General features: G+C 41.0%; 1 protein-coding gene across 1 annotated transcript; it reads right to left on the bottom strand.

Moving 5' to 3' along the window:
- Positions 1-659: 659 nt before the first annotated feature.
- SQLE (squalene epoxidase) lies at positions 660-18399 on the bottom strand. Its single transcript, XM_040547113.1, has 11 exons — positions 17565-18399; positions 14879-15131; positions 14417-14597; positions 11589-11685; positions 7259-7372; positions 4693-4864; positions 4297-4392; positions 3577-3719; positions 2381-2477; positions 1941-2028; positions 660-1183 (listed from the first exon to the last, which is right to left on the bottom strand). The coding sequence occupies exons 1-11, from the start codon at positions 17844-17846 to the stop codon at positions 991-993; spliced, it is 1716 nt and encodes a 571-aa protein (XP_040403047.1). The 5' UTR covers positions 17847-18399; the 3' UTR covers positions 660-990.
- Between the last annotated feature and the right edge of the window lie 1985 nt (positions 18400-20384).

Genomic DNA, 20384 nt, shown 5'->3' with positions numbered 1-20384 from the left:
CTGGTTAAGATAACATCGAGAGGAATATTGACCAACAGTGGAATACATGGACTCTCAAGTAACATGCAGCAATTTCTACAGGAAGAAAAAAATATATTCCAAGTATTAAAAGGACACTTTCATGGTACTTCACAATTTTTAGAAATAATATTAACGATTACTGTCTACTGGAAACAGCCTGGACTGAAGTTTCAGTGGACACAGTTTGTTGCTGTGCTTCAGTTAGTGGCAAACACACCAAGCAAGACAAAACAAAACCTTGAAGTTTTTAAAAGGAAGTGAGATGGGAAGAAAGATTCAAAAAACATGTGCTTTCAGTACCTGGGTGCAATGCGGTAGCCAACATGACCGTGGTTTGATTAGTACTTGGTTAAAGTAATTCTGGTGTAAAGAATGATTTCCGAAGAGCAATATGGCATTTGCAACAGTGACTGACATTAAAGATACAGTGACATTTCAAAAGCTGAAATTCTTTAGTGTCCTTTTAAGTGTCAGCATACTAGTATCTTAGCTGCAAATGAAAAAGAACAGAGGCAAAGCCTAATGAAATAACCCAAATCAAGAATTTTCTTACAGTATTTCACAGAAATGAAGAAATATTTTATGGAACTATTGAACAGAAAAAAAGCATGAAGGATAATAGCAGCATATGGTTTACAGTTTTCACTTTTCAGTTTATTAATATTAGTGGTGCAGTCTGCAATGGATAAAGCGAGGGGTGAAATTCTGACAAAACTGGCAATTGTCTACCATGTGTCAACACTTAATTATAGTTCTTGTAAACAGCTAACTCCTCTTTGAATTTTAATTGCAAAGGAAAGAATATTTACATATAATATATATGTATATAACCACAAAACCAAAATTAAGTCAAATCCTGACCAAGGAAATTGCATTTTGAAGAAAACATAATATAATATTAAATAGTACATGTCCAAAGATTTTAAAGGCATCGTGATCTTCATGTTTTCTTCTTCCAGTCATTTCCCCTTAATAGATTAGGGATTTCATTTCAGAGTAAATAAGTGGAAATATTATAGCGCAACTCCTGTAAAGTATAGCTCCACTACTGAAAAATGCTCGAGGCGTGGTAATCCAGGACTCTGACTTAAAGCAGAAATAAACAGCATATAGCGCCACAGCAAAGAAGTGGCCGATCAGTACCATTGGCTTAGGAGATAACCTGTATAAAAATAGAGGGATAAAACATGTAAATAAACAGAACAAAAAATCATTGTGAAATTTTCAATTTACAAATTGAGCTGTCTCCTTAAGATTACACACAACCTTCTGATGTAGGCAGCTGTGATCCTGATGTGATCTCAACTAAAAGTAAGTAAATAAGTAAGTCTGATCATCTTGGAGCTGCTACACCCCCTGTATTCCCTTCCAGAGGTTAGCCAATACACAGACGTGAAGAGAAAGCAAGGGTGTATCTGTCTTTAGCAGCTCCCAGGAGGCTATACAGGCTCTACCAGTTTTAGCTCTCATTCCAAAACGGGATAAATATAAATGTACACATTTTCACATGTTCAAAGGAGAACGATTTATTGTACATTCACCAGTTTGAGGGGTCATTCAAAAACACCTTGATAGTTACCTGTTTCTCTGTTCCTTTTGCTCACTGAGGGAGACCTCACCTGTCACTACTCTCAACTTGTCAAGCATGAAACACCTCCACCAGCTCCTCACTCAAACTTCCATGCCACCTGTATAAACTTCTCTCTAACTTTCAGAGGCAATTTTAAGAAAGCTAAAAAAGGCAGAGAAGACGTGGCTTCTAATAAAGCTCCAAACTTTAGTATAACCCTGAAAACATTGGCTCGCGTTGACCATTCCCCCCATGCAAAGTTGACTGATTGGGAGCAAAGCAAATTCTAACAGAAGCTCACAATGCTTGATCTGGCTGACATTAACTATTATCAGTGCACTGAACTTACACAGACAGCAATCCAACAGGTCCCGAGACACATTCTCCACCAAGTCTGAAGTAATGGAAACAGGCTTTCTTCAGCTGATGCAAGGAATCTATAAAATGAATTAAAATGACTCAACAAATACAGTCAATAGATAATGAAAACCTTTTCAGCAAATGCAACAGGAATATAAAATCCAGGACTTTGGCACTTTAGTAGCTGTTGCTCTGCTAAATTCAGTTGGATTTGGACATGGTTTTATTTAAGTAAAGGTTAATCTTACGGAATATCTACATGTTCCTGAATACTGACACAAGAACAAGAGATTTCAGATATTTTGTCTTTTGTTATCTATATAAACACAAACACATACTCATATGCTGATATACATACACATCCCCTCCCCAGACATATTTATTTACCAAATTTGAATTAATCAGAAGTTATCTTTAAAATATATTTACCATCTGTGGCAGCAAAAAGTTCATAAAGTGCTTGGGCAAGAACATTCACTACAAAAGAATGAGACTTTTTTCTTGACCAGTAAAATGATTTTTTTGCCTGCAAAAGGAAAAAATACATTTATATCAGGCAATACAGAACAGCATTGAAGTGATTTCTAAGTAGGTGATATGAGTCATACCCATGTGAAAACACAGAGTGGATTTAGAGATACACTAGGTATGTTCCGAGCTAGGTCATTAAGGGACTTTGGATATTTGTTAAACCAGTTATGTGGCTCCTCTGACACTGAATATAGAAAAAAAAAGGGCAGTTTCAGGGTATACTTCATCTCATCCTATGGTAGTTGGCTGGAGTAATTCAGACAGTGGAAGGATAACACTTGCTTAGTTCTCCCTGTTGACTGAGAATAAATAGAAAATAACAAAGTCTGAGGTGATCAGCTGAGATATGGGTATTTGCATTTGGTCAGGTAAGTTCTGTATTGTCCTGACCTTCCTTTTAAATGTTTCTCACTTCAAAAGGAACAAACAAAACAAAACATAAAACTTTTTTGAATAATTTATTTGTAGTCTATAATTATTCTGGCTGTCATTTAGCCAAGTCAATATGCCTGCCCTGATCAAAAGTGGTAAACAAATACATCGGAAATCTTATCATCCACTGATCAGATTTTTTGGGTCTAAATCTTAGTGATGGTGTTGATTTCTGGGCAAGAAGAACGTCTTCTAACTCTCTACTGTGAGATTAATGTGGCAGGCAAGAGGCTGGTGGAGCATCAAAAGGCACCTTTGACAAACTAGGTGTACATGCTCATTATTCTCTAAGTACACTCATGCAAGGTAATGGTGCAAACCTGTCCAAACCCATCCCATTTGAGCTCACTCTACATTACGAAAAACACTACCAATGCAGGAACATCAGGTACTACGCTAGCAAAGCACGATGACTAGACACAGCACAGTCTCCTGAAGCAAAACGAGACTGATCAGTAAGCTCTGTCTTGTACCTGCCTCACAGCCATAGCACTCAGTAATCACAGCTGTTACTGATGCATGCCTAACGCATGATTTGTATGAATTATGAAGAGCTGTGACTCACTGATAACTTACATGTCCCTCTGATGCATAAAACTTAAAAGCGTGTCACCTAAAGTGGAACAAAAGTTGCCTAAACTAAGTCCAAAAGAAAGCTTCACCTTAAGAACATCAGAATCTTCATAAAGGTCTGGAATATCCTGGAGCAAGCTTCTCCATATTTTGACATCGTTTAAAACAACACTCATTCCTCCACCAGTCAGAGGGTGTCTTATATTATATGCATCTCCCAAAAGAAGAACTCCTAAGTAGAAGAAAAAGATTAATGGGCTACTGCACAATCACTGTATAATCTTAGAACTCAAACCCTCCGTTACCAAGCTTATTGAGAATTCAATCCCGTCAGGAAATAAGATGAATAACTAGGAACTGAGAAAAAATAAATATAAAGGGGAAAAAAGATGTCCTTACTTTAACAGATTTAAAAACTTAAAGTTCAAAATATTTTCCCCCATATGTATGCATGTGTGTATATCAAAGAATACACATACATATATACATACATAGAGTTCAATGTAATTTCTTTATTTTTTTAAAACCAAGTTTTCCTTAAAAAGGCCAAACTTACATAAGCATGAGCAACTGAGTTATTTAAAGTTAAAAAATGAAGCAGACATTGATTTAAAGTTTTGTGTACAAATAAACATTCTAGTTAAATTGTGCCAAATGCATACATTTTTGCCAAATGCAAACCATTATTTTTTTCATAAAAGGATGAAATAGTTGTACTGAGCAACAAGCATACATCTATGAAAACACGGCCTTAAGTCCCAGAAGTTTATAATGCCACCCTCTCACCCCCTTTGTTTTACAATACACACCTTTTTTGTTAACAGCTGAAGGAGGCAAGAAGCTTGCTGGCATAGTCCTTAAACGATCATTCTGAACTGCTGCTAAAAATGGTTCCTTCAGGTGATCTGCAATAACCATTTTTTTCAGTTACAATACTTAGGTAGAATCTTAAATAATTTGCACACAACTCATTTTAACCTCTTGTCAGAGATGTAATCCTTCCAAACTTCTAAACTCACAGACGTCAACTGAACAAACTGCTACTTGATGTAAAATCTAAGTGTGAACAGTTACTGAAACAGTAACTGTACATGTGGAAAAAAAAAACAAATACACGGTTCAATGGACTGAAGGAAGCGTGCCTTTTTGACAGACTCTAATTGGGACAATCATGAAAGGATTTCATAAAAGCTTTCTAAACTTACCAGGTAGTTGTGGATGAATGTTCTCAATCATATATTCTTTTAAGTTTTTTGGCATTTTCCCTCGAATATCAACAAGGACTCGAGTCTCAGTTGAAGAAATCTGATAGATTAATACTGGACTAGTTTTAGCTAAAACAAGTTCAGCATAATTAGCTTTAAACTGTGATGCGTCCTTAAAAAGAAAAAGGGGGAGAAGGATTGAAATCAATTAATGAAAGGATGCTAAACTTGAGATACAAAAAATCATTTTCTGACATACCTCAAAATAAAATCCTGTATCAATATTAAGTTCATATTATTTTTTTTCTTTAAATGAACAATAAAAGTGTTCTTAAGGGGAAAGTTCTGAACTTCTGTGTAGTTACAATTCTTTTGGCAACACATTTTAATATTCACTAAAATACATGTTATACATTTCATTTGAAAACCTCACTAGTATTTAAAGCATGCCGTTGAAAAGCTGTAATGTAATCAGTGTAGTAGCTTTTCATAAGATCATTTTTACCTCTATGAAGAGAGTCACAGGAGGGACAGAAATACACTAATCTGTAGACGACTACACTCCTCGTGCTTAACCAAGTTTCCGAAAGTAGAGAAAGAGAAGGCAGTTATGCAGCAATAATTATAGGGATAAGGACCCCAAAAGTGCTGAAGCTTCTCCTCCAACTCAGACTTCTGAGTCCAGTGGAAGTTCTATAGTTTTGGTTCATTCTCCCTCGATTATTTTTTATTGTTAATCCAACGGTTAACACAGCAGCCTTGGAGGGCAATACGGTCAACCATTGAGCTACCAACCTGAATTCACACTTTTTCCACTTACATTTATAGATCCTGAAAGTTTATATGTACCCGGTTACAAGGTACCCCACTTTTAGGCAGGAGCACAGTTTGGGTATTTTTCTGGGATATAAAACACAGGTGGTTTGACCCACAGCTGCTAGGATATCTAAAACTCAAGGTCTTTGCTCCCTGAACAAGTGTCTTAACAATAAAAATACCGCGGAAAAAAAGAGTGTATCACTATCTTCAGTATAGATATTTTAGCATAAACTAGTCAAAACACCCATATCCAGAGTAACAACTTCACAAAGTAGGTTCCAGCAGTGCCTACCTCTAATCCACAGATTAGAGCCAGTGCACACATAGCAAAGGCTTATGTGAGATACTGCAACACTTTTTTTCCTTCAGTATTTTCCATAATCTGATCCAGTGCTCAGTGTAAAGTAGCTATGTTGAAACCTAATCCAGTTGTTTAACCCTCTCTTGCTCAACTACAGAGAAATTACCTGATTAGATTTCTGGCTTTAAGAGCAGAGTTTGGTGTTAATCCAACTTTTAACCACAATATTCACGTAAAAAAAATATGGCTCACAGTTATTTAAATGTTTTGAAAATCTGACCTATACTTGTACCAAATATGCTAAATCTGACACAGCAAGTTCAGCTATCCTAGAGATGGGACAGAGTATACATCAATAATTTAAGAGTTAAAAAACAGAGATGCAAATTTCCAAGCACTTCTCAACGTGACACAGAAACTGATAGAATAGTTGAAGAAATATTTAAAAGCATTGTTCTAACTGATTCTGTTGAAAAACATTTAATATTAGAATTCAGGACAGTCCTTACAACAAAGTGTCAATAGTTGCTTTAACAAAGAGTGCTTAAATCTTTCATAGAAATATTCTCTACCTATGTAAACTTCTGTAACTCTGCAATTACATTTGATTAAAGTATTTCTTGCATAAATCTCCTTTCACAGACTTCTGAACACCTCTTTCATTTTACAAAGCTCTACTATAAACTCCCCTTCCGTACGAGCTCATATTAATGGGTTCAATAGGTACCTACACATTTGGATGGAAAAAACAACCGAACAACAAAACAAGACAAAATAAACAACACCAAACAAACAGGCCAAAGAGGTATTGGAAAGAAAGCGTGTGAACATTTCCCAAGGACAAATAGACAGCCGGTGGAGACCAGCAATCCTGTTGATCCAGAGGAGCTAATAATACATTATTATACACGCAGGAATATGTACACCCGGGGCACTCTCCAAACACCACTCAGAAGCTCCTGGATTATCACTACAACCCTCTGCTCCTGAGTACAAAGCCAGGTTTGGCCTCCTAAGCACTGCCCCAGCCAAGCAACTTTGAATATGAGAGCCAGGTACATGAGTGAATAACTCAACGTGCTGTGCATGAAGAGTTATCTGCCATTAATAACTGCAGATTGAGTCTGTTGATAACAACAGATTAATAAAAAAAGGTGTTCCAAGAAATGCCTATTGTGACCTATGTACCCCCAAAACACACGCTTGGCCCCCTTTTAGGGTAAAATCAATTTCCAAACCACATACACTAAATGGTGGTTTTTGGTACCACCTCGCAATGATCTTTCCAAGAACGCCTGGATGCTGCAAGGCCTTTGTAAGACTCTGAGATTCTTCTCATTTCTCGGTTCACAACAAAGTTAATAAAAGATAATTCAGTGAAATCCAGACCCGCACTAAGAAGAGGTAGCATACTGGCTTGTATGCAGTAAAATACACAAAAGTTACCTTCAAAATGCAACCAACAAAATGGGATGAAACAGTAACGTTGTTGGAGACCAAGTTTTTTCTAAATTTGGAGAAAAGTCCATCCGCTACAACAGTAAGAGGTGCATGAAGTTCCTGCAGCATAACAGAAAGATAGGATATTTTCAATTTTGTTTCAGAACAATGGGAAACAACTCTCAAGCCCTCCTTATCAATTGCCCATTAGATGTTCTTCAAAACAATAAGCATGTAAGAGGTCCACAGATGACACTTATAAAATGTCTGTTAAAATACTTCTGCTTTCCCCATCTTGATATTAGACTATTTATTCTGAAATGTAGCCCAACAATATTCTTCAGCTTTTTTAGACACACAATCACATAATACAGTTATGGGGATTGTGTCAGAACTCCGATAAAATGGACAAGAAAATAGAATAATTGCTTGGTTCAGCCTAAAATGCTCTTCAGGGAAAGAAAAAATGAAAGAACCACTCATATGCAACTAAACAAAAACAAACCAAAGTGTCATAAACCCAAATACAGACAACATGCCCAGGTCTTCATTAAAAGAACAAGCAGTGGACTCTGAACAGTTCCTAGTATACTTAGGAACTATAAACAGAAATACTGTATATAGAGAAAATACAAAATAAAAACTGAGTAAACAGATTAGGTTCTGCCTGAACGCATGCGCAAATTCCTAATGTTTAATATATACACTGTTCCCTAACATAAGCGAATTATTCTGATTATTAAAATATATTTTTAAGCATTTTATTGTGACGGTAACATTGTAACACCAGAACGGGAAAGCTTTTACAGGTAGATGTTTCTTCCCTCTATGTACAGCGTTCTCATTGCCATTTGCAGTTAAATCACTGAATATACGTCACTGAATATATAGATTTATAATGAGCATTAGTCCTTTCTCTTCACACACTTGGCATGAGCAGAAAAAATAATTTGCCTTTTAAGCTTCCAGCTTGTAAGCTACAAGGCAAAAAAAAAAAAAAAAAAAAAAGCATGCCATGCTTCATTATTACTATTGGACAGAAGCGTCTGGTGAGGCACTGTGGTGGTTTTACCCAGTTGGGCAGTCAAGCTCCACCACAACCGCTCTCTTTCTCCCCCTCCTCAAAGGGAAAGGGGGAGAAAATACAAAGGAAAGGCCTCAAGGGTTGAGATAAGGACAGGGAGATCACACAACAGTCGTCATCATGGGCAAATAGACTCACAGTAGAGAGATTATAAAATTTATTACCTATCACTAACAGACTATAACAGAGAGAAATTAAAAACAACTGAAAACACCATCCACCCTCTTCCATCTCCTCCCCCTGAGCACCACAGGGGAACGGGGAATGGGGCTTTGGTCAGTCCCTGACGCTTCGTCTCCGCTGCTCCTTCACGGTCCGTCCCCAAACTGAGCCTGCGGGGGCTGCCCACAGGCAGCAGCTCTTCAACAACTGCTCCCACATGGCTCCGTACCACGGGGTCCATCCCCCAGGAGCAAACTGCTCCAGCACGGGTCTCCCACGGGCGGCAGCTCCCCCCAGACTCCCTGCTCCTGCGTGGGCTCCTCTCCACGGGCTGCAGCTCCGGCCCGGGGCCTGCTCCTGCGGGGGCTCTCCATGGGCCGCAGCCTCCTCCAGGCCACATCCACCTGCTCCACCGGGGGCTCCTCCACGGGCTGCAGCGTGGAGATCTGCTCCATGTGGGACCCAGGGGCTGCAGGGGGACAGCCTGCTCCACCAGGGGCCTCTCCACAAGCCGCAGGGGAACTGCTGCTGCTTGCCTGGAGCACCTCCTGCCCTCCTGCTGCACTCACCTTGGGGGCTGCAGGGCTGCTTCTCTCACATTTTCTCACCCCTCTCTCCCAGCTTCTATGGTACAGCAGGTTTTTTCTTTCCCTTTCTTAAATCTGCTCTCACAGAGGTGCAAACAACATCGCTCATTGGCTTGGTTCTGGGTAGCAGTGGGCCCCTTTGGAGTCGGCTGAAACTTGCCCTTATCTAACATGGGGCAGCTGCTGGATTCTTCTCACAGAGGCCACCCCTGCAGCCTCCTGCTAACAAATCCCTTGCCACTTAAGCCCCATGCAGGCACCATGTGAATTCTACATCTACATGGATTGAGTTCCTCTATGAGCAGTTCTCTCCTGCACAGAAGTGGGACTCAGTCACTTGTGTGACATGATCTTTACATCTTTTTGTGTGTGAACTTGGAGAAAATGAGAGGAGAGTAGAGCTGAGTAAATATATACATAATATATATTTTAAAATATATTTATATCCCTGAATAATATACGTTTCTAGTCTTCGAGCTTACAGAAGTGAGTTCAGAAACAGTCCAAGAGACAGAGCTAACATAACCTCTTTCCTATGGATAATTGCAAGCTCTAATTATTCCTGCAATTAGAGCAAGGTCTCCTGCCCATATGGATTCCCTGTTGTTTAATGAGCTGAATACTCATACTACAGTTTTTCCACAGTCAACATACTAAGACCTTTCCTCTGTTTAATTGCCTCTTTTTGATAAATTTTATAACTTGACTTTTATCATGCTGGCTAAATTAAACCTCATTTAACAGAGCAAAAACCTCAAAGGTAACGTGATGGAGACTGGGGATGTGGAGAATAGAATAGCACAGACATACAACATACATTATCCTCCTTTCCTTATGAGAGCAGGCTAAGGAACAGAAACAAGCTCTCCCCCACCTGTCCTGTAAGAAGTTTCCCAGCTGTAAAAATTAACAGATGGTGTAAGAAATTTCTGATAAAAAATTCTTCCGTGTTTCCTACATTTCTATAATCAAAGGCTATACAGGACAGCAAATAATGTAACTCTTTCCAGCCATGGAACATCAACGTTCAAAGCAAAATGTGAATTTGCTTATCCCCATTGTACAGACAGGAAACTCAAGGCTTTAAGAACAACATCCATGCTCTCAGAAATATTATCAGCTAAAACACTGGTCACCCTACCACTGGTCAAATAGGTCATATTTAAAATTACAACAATAAAATCCATAAATATGTAAAACTTAAAAAATCTCCAAGCGAAACATTCACTATTTCCCCCCGTGACAAAAAAAAGTCTTCTGTATTTCTGGATGATTAAGCCAATTGGATGTGGAAAAAACAAACAAACAAACAAACAAAGCCAAACAAAAACAGAAACGCAAAACCTCCCCACCTCCAAACTCCCTATCTTTCCAATACGCATGTGTGATTCAATGGCTTACTATACCATGGTGGACTTGCTACTGTTCTATTATTCGTTTCACAGGACCTTAAAGACAGGCAGACCAAGGAATGGGACTTGGAACTCCCCTTTCCTCCAGCTACCTCACCAAGGACGGTGTTTCTCCTCAGCTGTCTTACAGCTTCATACTTAGAGCACTCTGCCATACAGTGGGCTGAAATGCCTTTTGCCCAAGTAGGCTCAAAATCTGCTCTCCCACCTCTTGGACAAGTAATTTTAAAATGGTCTTCTACATATGGTTTTATATCACCACTTCCATTTTCATTTCTAAATGATCTAAAGATGAGAGATTTCATTAGAAGTGCTTAGAACTGGATTTGCCAACTACTCAGAAGCTTTCTGAATCATGTACGCAGGGCAGCAGAACACAGACAGGAGATTCCTGCCTCCCCCATCAGAGCACATCTGAAGACACTTAGTACATAACTTTAGGCAGCAAAGGAATTTTAAAGCCATCAAATGGGAAATTTTCAAATTTGGCTTTTCTAGAAAATAGGCAGTATATCCAGAACTTCAGAACATATGCTCTACCTAGACTGGTCTCTCCTAAACTTTTTATTATTTTTTCACTCAGTTTCATAGCATTTAGCCAACAGTTTAGCATTAGTTTGGGCAAAGAACAATCACATGCAATTGAAATAGGCCAGAATTCTCTTTCTGTGATTCAGTGACTGGATATAGCTATATTCTGACTTTTAGACACCTCAGTTAATGGCGGAGGTATACGTGGAAATGTAGACCACTGTATACAGACAAAGCATGAATCTCAATACATTGCTTTTCCCATTAGTAACTTTCAAAAGATTTTAAGCTCCAGACATACAAATATGGAAGAAAAAACAAACTGAATTCTCCGGAGACACTGATATCAGAAGCTGCACAAGAAGTTATAAAAAGAATTCCCATATGCCAGGACTGCATCCACTAGAAAGCAATCTCCCTTTATTAAAGGTTTCACCTCCTCGGTAATTGCAGTTTCTCTGCACCACTGATCTGAAATAGCAGTGTTTCTAAAATGCTATATACATATAATTCTACTCCCACAGTAGTTAAATGCAGTTGAAAACAGAAAACTGTCTCACCTTAGTATCTCCAGTTTCTTTGTCCTTGTACTGAACACCCACAACACAGTCATCTTCTTCAAGCAGTTGTAACACAGTCCCTTCAATGAATTTTGCACTGGAGTAAAATAGAGGAGTTAGAACAGAAGGAAAGAGGATTAACTATGCATTTCAAGGCACTAGGCACAGAAGGAAAACCTGATTTTCACTAATCTTGTCTCTGCCAACACATTTTGTTTAAATATTATGAAGATGTGTCCTTGACCACTATTCCGAAGCCATACTAAGTGTCAAAAAGTGCTTGTCATTAATTTCAGTTCAACACAGCCATTTGGCTTGACATTTGAGGATATTCTAAAACCATAATGCTCAACGTAAACACCCTACCACTTAGCAGAATCCCCAGTTTTGCCTTAGGTGTTCCATGGCCATGTGAGAGGCACAGGGAGGAGTCTGACACCTAATAACAGTCAGAAATCAGCCAGCTGAGTCATCTCTGCTGAACAGTGGGAAATGCTGACAATCCAAGTGCAACCTAACTCCAAGTAGAACAGAAGAGCAAGAGCCAAAGCAGCACTGAAATAATTAACAGGAACCTAATTTTAAAATTTAGATTATTTGGGACTATTCTTTGTGAGTTCTGTAAACTACCTAACCTGTTTAGGACAGAAATGTAAAGATCTGATGATGCTTATGATCAGAGTTTGAACGGAGCATCCCTTGCATTATACCTCCCAACCAGGTTTATTTGGGTTTCACAAACTAGGTTTCTGCCCACTTAAATCCCTTGCTGGGTCTGAGCTGTTAGACCTGATCCCAGCAGTTCAGGCCAGCTCGAAATGGACACTCTCTCTACTTCACAAATACTTTCGCACCCATATGGAACACAACTTCAAGAACTGAGATGAAGACCCATATGAGAATACGACAACTTGATATTTTAGGCTCTCAAAGGAAACAGGAGTGATTGAATTAATGTCTTTGCTACAGCTGGCCACCACAGAAATTTCAGAGCAGATCTCCCACATCCCAGCTGAGTGCCCTAATCCACACGCCAGTTGTGCCAAAATTTCTTAGCCACGCTTGGGCTTCATAAGCAGTTTAAGTTCCTGGGCATTCCCAGAGATCACCTATCAGGTTAAATCTCACAAGTCAGATGTGGAAGTGACCAACTTAACCTTTCAAGGCAACAAACAGGTGGGTTTTATCAAAATACAAATGGTCATGCATAAATACACTAACAGGAACTTCAACAGCAAGGGAATGCAGCAACCTGTTAGTTAACAGCAGGTGAATCAGTTCTGTGGATCCTACTAGCTTTTATTTTCTTCTATAGCAGTTATTTCATTTATCGAAGTGCTTACTTCCTTTTCTGATTCTAATCCACTAAAAAATAATTAACTAATGATGCCTTACCTATTTTCCCCGTAGAATCAATTTTACTCATGTGAAATTAATTCATATTTCTTAATACAGATAAAGAGGATATAGAATCATAGAATTATTTTTATAGTGGGCTAGAATCAGAAAAGAAAGCACTTAAGTAAATAACAACTATAAAAAAATATAGAAATATATATTAATCAGTAGTCATTATTCCCTGTATTTTCATAAGTTACAAGATGAAAAACAAAGCGTCATAGCACTATTAAGAGTATTTGATCTCTGCTGAGCCTTGATTTAACATGCAATTTTCTGTGCTATAATGAAAATGGAATTTAACATATTCAAAATGAACATTAAAGAACAAAATGAACATTAAAGAAAGTGTGGAAGAAGGGATAAAGATTGAATTTGTGACTCAAACATAATCTTTTAAGCAGAAATTTATAAAAGCTTATGTACAGCTCCTGGAGTTTCCCACAACAAACAGATGTCCAAATTTCAATGAACTTGAAGCCTTAACAAGAAAGCTTTAGCTTTTATCACTAGTAAATGCAGTTTTCATCGATTTTAACTGTATTTCAGAGTTGCTGTATTTTAGTGTTAATAATTCATATCATATAAAAGCTATGATAAGAGAAAGTAATTTTCCAGTTCAGAATAAAGACATGTAAAGTAAAAAGAAGATAATGCCTTGTGTATTTCTCTGGTAAGCAGTATTTACGGAAAAAAACAAAACACAATACCCAATAGAAACAGCATCCAGAATCTATTCTGTTTTAAGAAAAGTTACTTTCTATCTCTTTTATACAAGGAAGTGATCAGTTAAAGTGGAAATATCAAACACTACTTTTTATTTCATTGTGAAGAGGATGCATCTTCAAGATTCTAAAATGCAGAAGTTACTGGCAGTAGCTCTTTCCAGGTATTTAGTGCTCCTTCCTAGCTATTTTGCTTGAGTTCTTGTTAGCAGAAAAAGCAGAACATGCAAACGTAAAATAAGTTTGATTTCTTGAATCATAAACAACACCTCTGGAAGAAATGATACCAGGTGTATCATACATTTCTTTACCAAAGGCCTTGTATGCATCACTCCCTGAGAAGAGGTCGCTGCTTCTGGTAAAATATCAAACCCAAGAATTGGTAGAAGAGAATCAACTTTTAGCCCTGGACTGTTCTCTCACATGGACAGGCCACCATCTTGCCTCATATTTGAAGCCTATATTCCCATAATTTTAAGGATTAACTTATCCCAAAGGTGAATGTATGAAGTATACTCCATTCATGTAAAGGTCTACAGAAAACAGAAAGAGTAACTACAACTGTCACTTTGTCTCTGTCTCATCCACTGGAGCCCTCTGTGTTGGGACAGAATGAAATGGTCAGGGAACCTCACTGACCCTGGGAACAGTGCTACAGCATCTCAGGATCCAGCCTATGACATTCACTATCACAATGAGACTCACTTGGGCTCTGCCATAGCTGCCTTTCGGAGACCCATGATGAACTTGCCATGATGGAAAGACCTTCCGCTCACTACACGGCCATCTTCAGATGTTGGATAAGGAATTTCAACCTCCGACTTGGTCTCTATGTCATGAATTATGTAGCCATTTACTGTTTGTGCATCGATACCTTCTACTGTATCTGCAATATAAAAGCCAGTAGAAGAGTTTTAAAAAGCCTTTTAAAAGCTTAATAGTGTATTAAAAGTTTTTATTTATGTAAAGTCTGATTTTCTTAATCAAAACACAAACATTGAAGAAAGAATATTTTTAAATGCTTTTAATTCAATTAATTTTAATTCAGATATACATCACCGATAATCTATTTCTTCATCTTCCCTGTAGGCATGCTTTTTCTAAAAACCTTATTGAGTGTAGTAACTGTTGTGTAATAGATAAAGGTACGGTTTGAAATGCACTCACCTTCAAGACCCAAGTCTCTAAGCGCATTAAAGCCTCCAGGTTGCAACAATTCTCCGACTATCCTGTCAGGTTCTTTCAGATCTCTCTCAATTACAGTCACTTTTCTTCCATCCCTTGAGAGCACTGTGGCCAAGGAAGAACCAAGGACACCCGAACCCACAATGATAATTTCTGGATCATACTGCGGTGATAAGGCTGTATTTGTAGCAGTCTCTGTCAGATGAATGTCTGAGAAGTTTACTTCTATTTTACCCTGCAGAAAAGAAAGACAAAGTTACATGTGCTGATAATATCTGTATCAAAACCTTTCCAGAGGGCTGACCTTGGACTAGTTCTACTTTCATCCAGCAGACTGAGAGCATTTGTGGTTGGACAGCAGCTTCCTGTTTAAGTTTTGTTTAAAATGAAATCAGTCGTACTCTACAATGCAACAAAAACAAATCCTAGAACCATTTGGTTGGAAGGGACCTTAAAAATCATGTAGCTGCAACTCCCCTGCCATAGGCAGGGACAGGTTGCTCAAATCAAGCAGGGAAAACAAAACAAGCAAATCAAGACTCTTTATCAGGGACTGTAGGGTTAGGACAAGGGGAAATGGCTTTAAACTAAAAAGGGTAGATTTAGATTAGGTATATGGAAGAAATTCTAGACTCCAAGGGTGGTGAGGCACTGGAACAGGTTGCCCAGAGAAGCTGTGGGTGCCCCATCCCTGGAGGTGTTCAAGGCCAGGCTGGATGGGGCTTTGGGCAGCCTGGTCTGGTGGGAGGTGTCCCTGCCCGTGGCAGGGGGGCTGGAACTAGGTGGTCTTTAAGGTCCCTTCCAACCCAAATCATTCTACGATTCTAAGATACCTGCTTAAAACTGCCATCCTGATCAAAGAGGAACCATTAACATAACCGTGGTCTCAGATATACTCAAAGTCAAGTTCCTACAAAAGGCAGTAAAACAAGGCTGCCCCATACTCTTGATCTATAAAGTAATATTCCAATGCCTTTGTATCAGTGAGTTCCTACTACATGGTGAACACTGCGCTTAGCCATTTAAAAAGTTACCATATCCACTGGAAAATGTATTTCTCTAATTTCAGTGTAAGTGAACCCATGTGTCAAAAAAAAAACACATGAATGGAAATACTCAGCGTGGAAAAATGTCAGGAGAAATGGCTATCTGGGAAACGTTATAAAGAACTGGTCCTACAATGAAAGCTCATCAAACAGCCAAAATACATGCAAAATTACTATATGCCTACACTTAACTGCCCAGATTTGACATACCTCAGATTACACACCAACATGTACCTGGTACCTAAAGACCAACTGTGTTATAGTAAACTCCTAACAGCATTTAATCACTTAGTCTTCAAAGTGCAAAAAAGTTTCAGCACAAACGTGCAAGTTGTTTCTCCAGTGACTAGAATAAAGCCTGGAGTGCAATCCACTCTTTTACAAATGCCTCAGCACTACATTGCTGACAACAGTAAAAATACGACTACATCAGTGAAATGAATGGCCAGAACAACACAGACACCAGGATTTCTAGGGGCATTGTGTCATGTTTATATCTACCACTCAGCAAGGGAGTGCAAAAATAACAGTATGAATTTGAGCAATGCAAGAAATGGGGGTAAAGGCAGGCTTCTACCAGCAAAACCAAATAAAATCCAGAACCTACCAAAAAATTCATAGGGCACGCATCCAAAAATTTCAAGCGCTTTTGTGCAAGGGGTCAGTGCTCAGCCGAAAAATAACCAGAAGTACTGGGGCAGGTAGCCAAGCAGTGCTGACCCGCAGAGGTACTGCATATGCATGTCCACTTAGTGCTCTTAGATTGCAGCACCGCCGCCAAACTCCAGCTCTGCCCAGTGCTCACAGCAAGCCTCGTGCTGGGCGCAGCTCACCAGACTGGCTACTTGAGCTCGGGCTCTGTAATACTGTGCAGGCACTATTTTATCAGGAACTCCCAAATAAGTGTATCTGCAGCTCTCCAGACCAATTTGCTGTATGCAGAAATATTAGGATGATGACTGCAGAACCACAGAAAGGCTGAGGCTAGAAGGGATGGATCTCTGGGGACTATCTGCCCAAGCAGGGACACCCAGAGCAGGGTGCCCAGGTCCATGTCCAGGCAATTTTTGAAGATCTCCAAGGATGGAGACTCCACAGCCTCTCTGAGCAACCCGTGCCAGTGCTTGGTCCATACAGAAGTGCTTCCTGGTGTTCATATGAAACCTCCCGTGTTCACGTTGTGCCTGTTGCCTCTTGTCCTGGCACTGGGCACCACTGAGAAGAGCCTGGCCCCATCCTCTCTGCACCTTCAGAAATGTGTACACGTCGATGGCAGTCCCTTGATGAACGCTCCCTGCTCGCAGCCCTTCCTCACACGAGATGCTTCTCTCCGATCCCCACAACAGACTGGCAACGGAATATATCTTTCTGCTCGTACAAAAATCCCTTACTACAACATTTTCCTTGAGCAGTCACACGTCACTTGACTTCACAAAACCCCTATAAACGACTTTCGCTGTTCGCTTTGCCCCCCGAAACCAACACCAAGCACGACCCACCAGTCACCCAGGACGTAAAGACAAACCCTCCCCAACCTTCGCAGCCCTCACCGGGGCAGAGCCAGAAGGCACAAGGGGAAGCCACCCCCACCCCACGTGCCGCCACCTCCCGACCCCATTTACCTTTCGGGATTTGGGTGCCTCGACCCGCCGAGCCCCCGCGCTGGGTTTGGCCCAGAAGAAGCCAACGAGCGGAAGCGCCGAGAGGACATCGGAGAGCATCCCCGGGGGGCTCTTCCGCCGCTGCTGCCTGGGCCCCCTGAAGTGGTACCTGTAGGACAGCAGCAAGCCCAGGGAGAAGAAGACGAAGGCGGAGAGCAGCAGCTCCTTGTTGGCGTAGCTCAGCAGGTCCCCGCACTTCTTGTACACGTAGATGAAGGAGGCGATGCCCAGGAAAGTCCACATCGCGCCACGCCGGCCGCCGCTCCCGGCAGCTTCCCTCAAAGCGTTAACGCGGGCTGATGCTCCCCAAATCAGTTTTTTTTTTTTTTTTTTTTTAAGGAGGATATTAATTAGAGAAACGGAGCCAGGGCTTGCGGCGCGATGGAAGGGGGGGATGGCAGCGAGCCCAGCCCCTGCTCCAAAGGGGAACCTATAAAAACCGCCCTCAGACGTCTTCTTAAAAACCCCAAGGACCTGTACAGCACCTGCGGTGCATTAAAAAAAAAAAAAAAATTTAAAAAATAATAAAAAATGAAATTATATATATAAAAAAAAACAACGCCTGCAGCACCTGGGCTGCCGCAAGGGATGCTCACGAAGCTCAAGGCTTCTCTCTATGATGATTCCCTTCCCTACCCTGGCTGTGGGGCCGTCCCTCTGCTGTGCACAGCCTGCCCCTATTCCCTATCCCCTGTCCCCTGTCCCTTATCCCCTGTCCCTGTCCCTTGTCCCCTGCCCCGGTCCCAGCCCGGGGGGGGGGGGATTAGGGGTGGGAGGGGTGAGCGGGCTGGCGTCCAGGGGGCGGGGCTATGCTAATGAACCCCTGGCCCCGCCTCCCCCTCGGCACCGCGCGCCCCGTGCCCCAGCGGCGGCTGGCCAATCGGCGGTGCTATGCCGAGATGGCGCTATGGCCGGGCGCCCAATCAGAGGGCGGGGAAGGCGGGGCTTGCGCCCGCCGTGCGGCTAGGGCGATGTGACGACGGGAGGCGGGGCGGTCGCTCCGCGGTTGCCGTGGTGACGGGATGGGGAGGGGGGCTGCCCCGCTTCCCGCGCGGCTGCCTCACGGCGCCGCGCATGCGCGCTGCCGGGGGCGCGGGCCCCTCAGGGGAGGCGGAGGGGCTGAGGGGTAGCAGCGTTGTGCAGCCTGAGGAGGTTTTAAGGCTTTTATTTTATAAGAGAAATGCCTGGGCGTACGGCTGCAGGGCAGTGAGAGGGGCAGGGGATGGCTGCCATCCAGTCAGCTGCAAACTGAGCCCAGAAATGTAAAACCAAGGGATGGGGGAAAAGGATAACGTGCCCCAAACTCACAGACAGGAAGGGGAATCTAGAAATTTGGTCCTTGAGTTACTTCTCAGGCTGGATAAAACCAACGCAACAAAACAAATAATCCCTTTTTTAGCACTAAGCTCCTCAGGAGCAGGCACAAGTGGTCCTTCCTGCTCTCTGTAACCTGCAAACTGTTCTTGAGCTGAGCAGGTGTGGCAGCAAACAATGCCGAGTGTGAACACGGTACAATGATACTCAAAAGTAACGAAGTTATGAAACATGTCAGGGCCCCACTTCACGCAGAACTGTTATAAGAACGACCAAAACCAAGCACACCAATAGACCAGTGCATTCAGGCTCAAGGGAGGAGATGAGACCCTTGCAGTGGCAAAATGGCACCACAGGAGTGGATTGTGAAGAGGGGAAAAACTTTTAGCAATGTCTTGTGCAGTAAAAAAAAGGACTGAAAACAAATAGGTGGGCTTGTATAAGTAAAGGCAAAAATGGGAGCCAGTAAAAGAACGGGGTTTGGTTCATTCATCAGCTAACTCAGGCTAAAAGTAAAGATGTGTCAGGTAAAGAGATCAAGCACAGGTTTTTCTATATAATAAAGACACCAGTCTGTCTCATCCAGTGATGGTGCTCGTCCCCTTAACTATGGCATGAACTTTGGTGCAACAGAGACATCCATAAGGATAGGCATCTACTGGTAAAAACCATGTTCACAGACAAGCACAGGCTGCTTTTCCCCAGTTTGAACTTTATATTTAAGTTTTATATTTAAAACACTTGAGACTGAACCTTTTAGATACCTCTGCACTTGATTTATTCTGTTCAATTCACTCATGTGCCTTAAGCCTGCTTAAAATGCCTGTTTTATGAACTGGGCATCACAGAGCTGCTTGGTACTTTGGAAGACAAAACTAAACCATGTATAAGCCTTCTGGGCATTTCATGTCAGGGACCAAGCATGAACAGCAGCACAGTTTTTAACTGAGAGTGTTCACTGAAACCAACACAATCATTCTGAAGACTAGGACAGGTAAATCAATCGACAAACATGATCCAAAAACTACTGAAAATAAAAGCAGGGTAATGCAAATACCTAGTAAGAGTTGGACAAAGGACCAGTAAAATTTAAGGAGCTAATAGGAAGAAGGATGGTGTTTAAGAAAACTGAAGCAGAGTGATGTGAATGAAGATGCTGCTATGATGATTTTAAGGTTAGAGTGAATTCAGGTTCCTTTTAATTTCAAATACCAAAAATCCATGTTAACCCCCAACCTGGATCCTGATTTATGCAGCCGGAAGGTTATTTGCATCAACTCCCTGGTAACATTGAAATGTGATCCACTATGGAAAACCAACTTTCTGTCCTGTCCAAGTCATGCTGTGGACACACAAATGCTGCGTCTGAGACAGAGGAGAAGGCAGTAATATATGGCTGGTACAAAACAGTAAGCGTGGGTTCTCTTCTGCTGCAGGTAGTAATTAGATCTTATTAGTGAATAACAA

Source organism: Cygnus olor, chromosome 2 (assembly GCF_009769625.2).
Source record: "Cygnus olor isolate bCygOlo1 chromosome 2, bCygOlo1.pri.v2, whole genome shotgun sequence".
NCBI classification, from domain to species: Eukaryota; Metazoa; Chordata; class Aves; order Anseriformes; family Anatidae; genus Cygnus; species Cygnus olor.
Note: the sequence above shows the minus strand (reverse complement) of the source record. Positions and strands in the feature narration are given on the sequence as shown.

Bases quoted from the DNA above. Each gene is read 5' to 3' on its own strand.
- SQLE (XM_040547113.1), bottom strand. From the start codon at position 17,846: ATGTGGACTTTCCTGGGCATCGCCTCCTTCATCTACGTGTACAAGAAG. The intron at 14,598-14,878 runs GTGAGTGCATTT...TTTATATTGCAG, and splicing joins TAGAGACTTGGGTCTTGAAG to ATACAGTAGAAGGTATCGAT. The intron at 4,865-7,258 runs GTAACTTTTGTG...TTTCTTTTTAAG, and splicing joins TTGTTGGTTGCATTTTGAAG to GACGCATCACAGTTTAAAGC.